Source organism: Manacus vitellinus, unplaced genomic scaffold (assembly GCF_001715985.3).
Source record: "Manacus vitellinus isolate BGI_N305 unplaced genomic scaffold, ASM171598v3 scaffold_263_pilon, whole genome shotgun sequence".
In the NCBI taxonomy this organism is placed as follows: Eukaryota; Metazoa; Chordata; class Aves; order Passeriformes; family Pipridae; genus Manacus; species Manacus vitellinus.
The window spans coordinates 12,321-22,584 of record NW_021939912.1 but is presented as its reverse complement, the minus strand read 5'-3'; the positions used below and the strand labels follow the sequence as shown (position 1 = coordinate 22,584).

The window sequence follows — 10,264 nt, the reverse complement described above, 5'->3', positions numbered from 1 at the left end:
AATTACCTGTCCAAGCTCCTCCCTGAGCTGGACTTCGTCCGGACCCGCATGCAGAGATTACAGAGATCTGCAGAAAACTTCTTTTTGCTTCTCTGGCCTTAATAAATTGGTCGGTATGAAGAGTCTGAATAATAGAATCTCCCCAGGGCCGTCCAAAAATGGGACAGGGGCGCCCTCCCCAGAGAGTAGTCCTGTCACTCAGGGGTCTTCATCCGAGTCACGGCACCAAATTGTGATCGATGAAACGAGGCTATAATTTAGGATGCAAAGAATAAAATATTTATTAATGCCAATAAGCAAAACCGGCCAGCCGGGCGTCTGGGAGGAACCCAATTTCCTGCCGCAGACCACAATCAGGGAACAGAAAACAGGACTTATTATACCCATTGTTAGCCACCTCCCCCCAGTGTCAGTTCATCAGTCCATTGGTCCAGGTTTCGCGGGCTAAACTCTGTATGGTTCCTCTTTCGCGGGTCAAGTCCAGGTTGGCTCCTCTTTTCGCGGGCTGGAGCTGTTGCCAGGGGCTGTCGACCAATAGTCCAATGGCTAATAGTCCTTATGGGCCGTGATGTAGGAAAATTCCGCTGGGATGACGGTTGGTCCTCGTGGTCGACCATCCCCTGCTGGTCTCCATGTTGCTTTCTGTTAATACCCTTAAAATTAGACACTTTCAAAACAGCAACTATTAGTATGCTGAATCACTATTGCGTTGTGGTTTTAACAGTCCGCAGCTTATAAATCTCGTGGTTAGTAATTGCAACACACTCGAACTTGTGATTACAGCCACTGCTACAATAACATTAATAACAGTATTATAAGTTTATTAACTCTTATCATATTCTGAGCAGCAAATTTCCTAGTTTCACTTATAACACCCCACAATGGAAAACTCCCTCATTTTGGGTCCCTGTGCCCCAGATGGCTCCAACCACCACCTCGCCCACCAGTCCCACAATCATGGAATGCTTTGGCTTGGGAGGGGCCTTAAAGAGCATCTCAGCACACTCAGAGTCAAGAATTCCTTCCTACTATCTCCTGGAACTCTTCCCTCTCTCCGTGTGAAGCCATTCCCCTTGTCCTGTCACACCAGGTCCTTGTCCAAAGTCTCTCTCCATCCTTCTTCTTGCCTCCCTTCAGGCACTGGAAGGCCACAATTAGGTCACCCCAAAGCCTTCTCCAGCCTGAACAATGCCAATTCTCTCAGCCTTTCCTCACAGCAGAGCTGCTCCATCCCTCTGATCACTTTGATGGTCCCCTCTGGACTCACTCCAACAGGTCCACGTCCTTCCTGGGCTGGAGCCCAGAGCTGGAGGCAGCTCTGCAGGGGTGACAACATTACAGCCCTGTGTGTTCCAGCAAGGACACTGTGGAACCTCCAGGAATCAAGGGGCCATTGTGACACTGTAGGGCCTTCTGGAGCCAAAGGAACCCTGGGACACTGTGGAACTTCATGGGACCAAGGGTTCATTTTACCATGAAGGGCCTCATGGAACCAAGGGAGCCCTGAGACATTTTGGGCCCTGATAGAATCAAAGGACCAATGTGACACTGAGGAAACTCGGGGACTCAAAGGCCATTGTGACACTGCAGGGCCTCATGGAACCAAAGGAACCCTGAGACTTTTCAGAACCTCATGGAATCAAGGGGCCACTGTGACACTGCAGAGCATCATGGAGACAAAGGGACCCTGGGACACTGCGGACCTCAAGAAATCAAGGGCCCATATTGTCACTGTGGAACCTCAGGGAATCAAGGACACATTCTTACACTGCAGGGCATTATTGAGCCTAAGTGACCACTGTGACACTGTGGAACCTGATGGAGTCAAGGGGCCTTTGTGACATGCGAGGCCTCATGGAACCAAAGGATTCCTGGGACACTGTGGAATCTCATGGCACCAAGGGGCCACTGTGATATGTGGGGCCTCCTAGAACCAAAGGAGACCTGAGACATTTTGCAAACCCATGGAATCAAGGGTCCATTATCACACTAAAGAGCCTTACGAAGCCAAATGGACCCTGAGACTCTGTGGAACCTCATGGAATCCAGTGGCCATTCCGACACTGTAAAATCTCATGGATACTCTCAGGTTCCCATTATTGAGAAAGACACCTCTTCCCAAATTCAGCTGCAAAGGAGACCATGTGCCAAAGTCAGCAGTCCAGGTTTGATTTAACAGTAAATAGGAGGGAGAGAGACAGAAAGAAATAGAAAGTGAGAGAGAGAAGAAGGGGGTGGTGGGAAGCCAGTGAGAGAGAGATAGAGATGAAGTAAATGTATCACACCATGGAGATCCCTGAGGCTCCCACCTGTCCTTCTTCACCCTGCTCTGCTCAGTGGAGGGTCCCCAAGTTGTGCTTCTGGGCTATCACTTTTATACAGCCCAAGCCCCGGGTATCCAGGGGGGTAGATGCTGTTCCCACAGCTTGGGCTGGCACATCTACAAGGACTTGCTTCCTTTCCCACAGCTTGCCATGGTGGGAGTTTTGCCCGCTGTGCTTCCAGTCTGCAGGTGGGAATCTTTGTCTGGATGGGTTCCCCAGACCTGCCTTACCAGCCCTGGCTTCCTGTTGGGGCTCTCTGCTCTTTCCCACAGTCTGCACAGTGCAATTCTGTCCTGGGGGCCACTTCCAAAGCTTCACCTCCCTTTAGGCCTTGGAATTAAAGGCCTTCCTGTTTGCCACCAGTGCTTAGGTCTTGTGGTGCCTTATGGGATTTTCCTGCTTTGACAGTGTTTTGAGACAGTTCATTGTGCCCTTCAAGTCCCTGTATGTGCACACACACCCCACTCTCACCAGTGTCTGGCCCTCCAAAGAACACAAGCCCTGATGATTTGTAGCTCCCACTCCAGTGGTTGGCACTTGGACCTCCCTCCCTACCCAGAGCTCAGAGCTCCCTTGTTTCCTGAAAGTTTAGAGATATTGTGCCTCATTCTGCCAAGACAACCCTTAGAAAAAGTGTCCCTCTGTGTTTCCTGGGATAAGAGCACTCTATTGTCATCTTCCAAAACCTTGGAGAGGTCCCAGAGATCTCCCAGGAGGGAATTTGGGGCCTCAAGCACATGACCTTATATAGAGGCTGAGGACTCAGGGGTCAGGGGTGTGAAGATTGAGGACAGTAGAGGAGTAGCCTGAGAGGTCTGGAAGGGGGGTGTCAGAGCTGGTGGAGCTTTTCTTCCTGTCAGAAAACAGCCTAAGAAAGAACTAGTGCCACCAAGGGCAGCTGGGGTGGCCTAGACTGGTGACAAGAAGTAAGAAATTTCCCTCCAAGGTCAGTGTTGTGGTGCAATATGTCACCAAGAAGGAGTCTGGATGAGCCCAAGGCTTTGTGTGTGCAGGAAGAGCCAGGGAGGACGCAGAGATGTCAGTGCAGGAAGGTGCCAGCCAGGTGGGGCAGCCGGGGGGATGACGACAGCCTGCAGGGAAAGGGGCAGGGCATGGACACCGTAGGACAGCCTGGGCTGGAGAGGAGACAGGCATGGGGAGAAGCTGAAAGGCCCTGACAGAGCCACCTTCTGCAGGCCTTTGGCCAGGGCTGCTGTCTGTGCCCCTGATACCAGGAGGAGGGGAGTGGTCCTTGCAGCCCTGGGGCCTCATGGCCTCCTTGTCCCTGCTCAGCAGCCTGGCAGGTGCCACCCCATGGTCCTGCCCTTGGCATTGCACATCCCACATCCCAGTGCCCCAGGAAGAGCCCTGAGGAATGAGGCAGGGACAGCATCTGCCTTCCCAGGGGCTGAGGGTCCCATTTGATTAAGGAAACAAGTAAAGGTTTGTTCAGCATCAGAGCCACCTTTCCCTTGCTTGTCCATCCTTGTTATCACTGTCTGCAGTTTTCTGCTCTAACTGGAACCTGGGGACACGTTCTCCGTTGTGTCCCTCAGTGAGACTCATTAGCACTAAAGGAAATTTTAGTGTTTCAATCTCACTTTGACTTCTTGAAAAGTTGTTTGAACTTCCTCTCAGGGACTGAGTCTCATGTAAACAACGCCAAACCCCCTGGAGGGTCATGAAATGCCTGGGGTTGTTGCTGTGCTGCTGAGCTGGGCCGGGCTCCTGGCACACAGGGAGCTCCTGGCAAGCAAGAAGAGCTTCAAAGAGACAGCTCTGCTGGTGAGCAGCTCCTCTGCACAGCCCAGCAGGGCTGAGGGCACTGCCTGCAGCTCCCAGGGCAGGGGAGTGAGACAGAGAGAAGTTAAAGGCTGTCAGATGTAGAATGATGCTGAGACCTCACTGGGGGAGAATTTTTAGCAGATCTTGGCACAGGAAGTCTGGTCATGCAGGGCAATGGGACTGCAGCTTTTGGAGGCATCTGGGAAAGCTGGCACTGCCCAACAACTACAGATTCTCTAAGTGCAACTCTGAGAGCATCTGGAGTGCAGAGGAGGAGGACATGCTCAGAGCTTCAGCTCCCTCTCAGAATATTTCCAAGACAAAGATTTTTATAAGGTTAAAGAAATTTCCTGAGATTGTGTTTCCAGTTTCCAACTCTTGAGGAATGGGAGGAATAATTAAGAAAGTATTAATTTTGACAAGTCCCTGAGACATCTGAACTGAGAGTGCTCAGTAGGTCTGTCTGAGCTTCCTAATGTGCTTTCAGCCACTGCTCTGCCTGTGGGCAGCACCAGCATCACCTCTGCTAGACCCATCAGGACTAGTCTGAGATGTCATTTTTGCACCTGCAAACGGAATATGACCCCTACCAGTGCAGCCTGTGCTGCTGGGGAAGGAGTTGAGTCTGCTTAAATCAAATGCCATCAAAAGGACACTTGGTTGTCTCCCTGAGGTTTCCTTCCAGGATGGAAGCCTGTCCATAAACATCTCCTTGTTATGTGAAACCCCTGCACAGTGATGCTAAAACAGAGAAAATGCTGTTGAGTAGGGACCCAGCACTGGAGCTGAAGGAAGATCTCCTAGGAAATCAAAAGGCTGTCTGGGTGTGACATGGGGAGTGTCTGTAGAATACAGGTTTGACTTTGTTTAGATAAGTCCACGCTAACTGGCCTCTTACTGTCTTCTTTTCCTGTGTTGGAAACAAAAAGCTAGAGGCAGCAAATGTCCAACAGCAGCTCCATGTCCCAGTTCCTCCTCCTGGCATTGGCAGACAGGCGGGAGCTGCAGCTCCTGCACTTCTGGCTCTTCCTGGCCATCTCCCTGGCTGCCCTCCTGGCCAACGGCCTCATCCTCAGCGCCGTAGCCTGTGACCACCACCTGCACACCCCCATGGGCTTCTTCCTGCTCCACCTCTCCCTCACAGACCTGGGCTGCATCTGCACCACTGTCCCCAAAGCCATGCACAATTCCCTCTGGGACATCAGAACCATCTCCTACATGGGATGTGTTGCACAGGTTTTTCTCCTCATATTCTTATTTGCAGCAGAGTATTTCCTCCTCACCATCATGTGCTACGACCGCTACGTTGCCATCTGCAAACCCCTGCACTACGGGACCCTCCTGGGCAGCAGAGCTTGTGCCCACATGGCAGCAGCTGCCTGGGCCACTGGCTTTCTCTATTCTCTGCTGCACACAGCCAATACATTTTCCCTGCCCCTGTGCCAGGGCAATGCCCTGGGCCAGTTCTTCTGTGAAATCCCACACATCCTCAAGCTCTCCTGCTCACACTCAGGCTACCTCAGGGAAATTGGTCTTCTTATAATAAGTTGTTTTATAGGTTTTGTTTGTTTCATTTTCATTGTTTTCTCCTATCTGCAGATCTTCAGGGCTGTGCTGAGGATCCCCTCTCAGCAGGGACGGCACAAAGCCTTTTCCACGTGCCTCCCTCACCTGGCCGTGGTCTCCCTGTACCTCAGCACTGGCATGTTTTCCCACCTTAAGCCCCCCTCCATCTCCTCCCCATCCCTAGATCTGATTGTGTCAGTTCTGTACTCAGTTGTGCCTCCAGCACTGAACCCCCTCATCTACAGCCTCAGGAACCAGGAGCTCAAGGATGCCCTGAGAAAAATGGTGACTGGATGTTTTTCAGGAGCAACAACCTGCCTCTCTTCTGCAGAACACTCATTGTGTAACACTTTAGTCTCCCAGTCTGCCTTCTAAAGCTTTTGAGAATAGCAGTAGGGAGGTTTCCTACATGTGTTCCCCTTTTCATGTTGTTAACACAGAAATTTATTCTGTATGTCATACATAATTCACTCTCTACCTCTTTATTTTGACCCACAATTGTGTAAATGAGGGATCATTCTCTGTGTGCACTTAAACAAAATAAAAATTCCTGAAGCAACTTCTTTGTCAAACATCCTGCCTTTGTTGTTCTGTACATGAGGAACCACAACCTCTGTGTATAATAAAGGACTTGAGATCTTTTTTCCTGATTCGTCCTCCAAGAACTTCCCTGAAGCTGGAGGGCAGTGCCTGTGTGCAGGTGAGAAGGGGTAAAGAGTCCTGGGACAGGATCACTGCCAGGGAGCAGCAGCTCTTGGCCTTTTCAGTGATACTCTTTTTCCACTGCCTCCCTCTGCTTTGTCATCCTTGCCCAAGGCCTGAGTGCTCTGGCATCTCAGTCACTGCTGTGTGTCAGTCCTGTGACCCTGGGCAGGGACAGGCCCTGGGCACTGCTGGGACAGAGCTGGGCTCCTTAACATCATTTCCATCATGAAAGGGGATCCCCCTGGGCAGTTCCTGAAGACTTTGTTCTTTTTGAAAGGTTGGTGTAAAGAACAAGGCCAAGGAATAGACTCTCCAGAGTCTCATTGCTTTGCTTGTTTCCCCATTCAGTCCCTGCAGTGAGAGAAGTGACTCACTGGGGTACTTGAGGGACTGAGGGCTGGTTCAGATGTTCTGTGCTGGTGGCCAGTGGCAAATGGTCTCCACATCACCTGCCTGGGGCTCTGCAGCTTGTGAGGGCTCTGATGGCAGGTGAGGACTTGTCTGTAGGAACTCAGGCAGTGCAGGAGAGCACAGAGGGTCTGCAGGGACAGCCCGTCCCATCCAGTCAGCAGGGAATGGAGCCCTGGAGCAGAATCCTGCCCAGGGTGGAGTTACCAGAGATCAAGTCCTAAATCTGCCTGTGAACTGGTAAAGGAGAGTTCTGCAACCCCAGGGGATGCACCAGGAACAGAGAAAGGACTCTGGCCAGTGACTCGTCTCACCCGCAGTGAACTCCCCTTGTGCCTCCCCAGTTCAGGGAGGGCTGTACCAGAGCCAGGGGTGGGCTTTCCAGGAGGGTGTCCTGAAGAACTCTCCAGCCCACAGGCTGCATGGAGTGGAGCCCTGCCCTGCCCTTTGTGCCATTGGAAACAGCCCATGGTCCTGCCCAGCCTTGTTCTTGGCTACTGAGCCTTCCAGGACTATGGCAGAGGGTGGAGAGGAGTGATCCCCATCCTGCTGGGTCTGCTCCCCACCCTGACCAGCATGGCCAGTGCAGGGTCAGCCCAGGGTGGCACAGCCCCTCCCTGTGCAGAGCAGCACCTCCAGCTCAGGGCCCTGCAGGGATCCCAGGCTGGGATCTGCAACTGGCCAAGGCAGCCTGGACACACTGACCTGGCAAAGGGATGTCCCTGCAGAAGAGCAAGGCAGCATTTCTGGGCCTGCAGAGAGGAATCCCTGACACAGACAAACCTCTTTCTGCAGCCCCCCCTGGGGACAGGCTGCTCTGTCCCTGGGCCAGGACTCTGGGCTGGGCTGGGCAGAGGGGCTGGCACTGAGGGGCACAGTCAGGCTGTGCTGGGCATCTCCTGCAGGTGACACCAGGGCTCCTGCAGTTTCCCTGACTTCCATTTCCTCCTGCCGTACTGAGTGTCCAGCCCCTGAGCTGCTGTGCCCTTCAGAGGGTCTGGGGCTGTGGGGAGTGCCCAGAGCTCTGCAGCACCCTGGGATGGGCACTGCTGTGGGGCCAGACCAGACTGGGCTGCTCCACCTGTTGACCTCTATAATGAAATCACTTTTAATTTTCTCCTGAAGAACCATGAGAATATGTGTTGTGTCTTGTACACAAAAATGGAACTGTGGGGCAATAAAAAAGGTTTTGGTGTCAGGGATATTGAGAAGGCTGGGCAGTGTCACTGGGAGACCTCTCCCAAACACTTGGAAAGGCCAGAGCCAGCCCAGAGCTTCCTGGGGCCTTGGCAAAGGCAAACATGGAACCAGTCTGCAAACAGGGTAGCAAGGAGGGTTGGCAGAGTTCCAGACTGCTCAGGCTCAGCAGAGAAGGGGATATGACAAGTCCTCCTGCAGCCATTGCCAGGCATGGGAAGGACAAGGCAGGGATTGCAGAACCCCTGTGGGAGGGAAAAGAAAAGGGATGTTGTGTGCCCAGACTTCAGCAAGGCCCTGGACATGGTCTCCTGTGGTCTCCTTATGGCCAGACTGGTGACAGCTGGACTGGACAAGTAAAACATGTGGTGAGTGGGAAGTTGAATGACTGATGAGGGTCAAAAGTCATGGCACAAATTCCTCTTGGCAGCAACTCCCAGGTGACATCCATCAGGGACCAGCCCTTGACCATTCCTATGGAACATCTTTATTATGTCTCTGGATGATGGGATGAAATGCACTTTCCACTCCTTTGTGGATGATGCCAAGTTGCAGCGAGTCTGTGAGAAACCTCGTCCAGTTAATGGTGACTTGTACAAAAAATGTGGTCAAGATGACTGAGTTGCAGAAACTGGTCTTGCCATCAGGTGCCCAGCAAGACCCAAGACAATGAAGAAAGAACTCCTTGGTCAGAGGAAAGGAAAATCAAAAGGAGGGAAAAAGACCAAACACAACCAAACCAAACCCAAACAAACACAGAATGACAGAATATGCTGAGCTGGAAGGGACCCACAAGGCTCATCCAGTCCAACCCAACTCTCCCATTGCCATCTGCCCCCACCCTAGCAGGCTCTGGAGCAAAGCACGGCTGAAGTCCAGCCCAACTCTGCTCTGACAGAAAGAACCTGCAGTCAGGGACAGGAAGAGGACAAAGTCTTGTTTAACCAGCCTGAGGAATAATGGGATCAGTGACCTCCTGTATTCCTGGACACTTGACTGACCCTGTGGATCAGGTTTGGTAGCAGGGAGGGGGCTGCAGGTTTCCCTTAGGGAAGAGGAGATCAAGAGTTGACTCTGTGTCAGAGAGAGCCAGTTTCAGGTGGCTCCAAAATGGACCAGCCAGTGCCCAAAGCTGAGCCAAAAAGCAATTCCAGAGGCCCCTCTCTGATAACCCTTTGGAGAAAGGATAAAATCCAGGGTGCTGTAACCCAGAGAGGAGTGAGATAAATGGGGGAGAAACAACCCTGCAGGCACCAAGGGGAGTGGAGAAGGAGGAGTAAGAGAGAGAGCCTTGGTGGGCTCCTGGCAGCCAAAAGCCAACCCCCAGCCTTGAGAGCCACAGCTGAGCCCAGCACAAAAGCTCCTTTAGGTCTGGAGGTTCTTTGCAGCAGCTTTTTAACAGAGCTGCCAGCTGGGCCATCAAAGGGGCTGCTCAGCTGGGTCTGAAACCTGGGAGATCCTTGTCAGCCTTGGCTCTGTAGGATAAGAAAGAACCATAGAATCCGAAATAGTTTGAATCAGATGAGACCTTTATAGGTCATCTAGTCCAACCCCCCCACAGTGAACAGGTTCATGTTCAACTAGATCAGGTTGCTCAGAGCCCTTTCTAACCTGGCCTTGAATGTTTCCAAGGCTGGGGCATCTATGACCTCTCTGGGCAACCTGTGCCAGTGTTTCATCACCTTCAGTGTAAAAAATTTCTTCCTTCTATCTAGTTCAAATCTGCTCTTTTTTAGTTGAAAACCATTATCACTTGTCTTTTTACAACTAAGTCTGTGCCCATCCTTCTTATGGGTATGATCTCAGGAGCTCCTGACAAGCCTTGACCATACCAGCTGAGTAACATAGAGCCCATGGACTAGACCTGGGTGTGGGTGTGAATTCACTGTGGTGGGAATGTTGTTATTGTGAATCTATAATTCAGTCACTGTTAAAATTGTGGCAAATGCTATTGAATCACTTGATAACTGTTCAATTGGTCAATTATTAAGTGCTACTAATGTCTTTTGCCTCCTTGTCTTTGGATCCAAATCCTTTGCGCCCTGACCCTCTTGCATCCCAAGGATCTCTGTAAATCATTCTCTTTCATCAAAAAATATATATTTTTTGTGACTTCCACTTTAAAATCTTCCTGCTTAGCTAAACTACAAAACAACTCCAATTTGTTGAACTCTTGAAGACTTGAAGACAATTAAAGAAAGAAAAATAATTTGTTTTTCAGTGTTTTAATGGGTCCCACAGTGTGTTTGGAGCTGCATCAGCTGTCAGTCCAAGATGGG

At 51.3% G+C, this 10,264-nt stretch overlaps 1 protein-coding gene across 1 annotated transcript; it reads left to right on the top strand.

Annotated features, from left to right (window-relative positions):
• The first annotated feature begins 5,051 nt into the window (after window positions 1-5,051).
• LOC115307536 (olfactory receptor 14J1-like) lies at window positions 5,052-6,022 on the top strand. The gene is given in 2 exon segments (XM_029960305.1): window positions 5,052-5,961; window positions 5,964-6,022. Coding segments are annotated over 2 exon segments (969 nt in total).
• The last annotated feature ends 4,242 nt before the right edge of the window (window positions 6,023-10,264 follow it).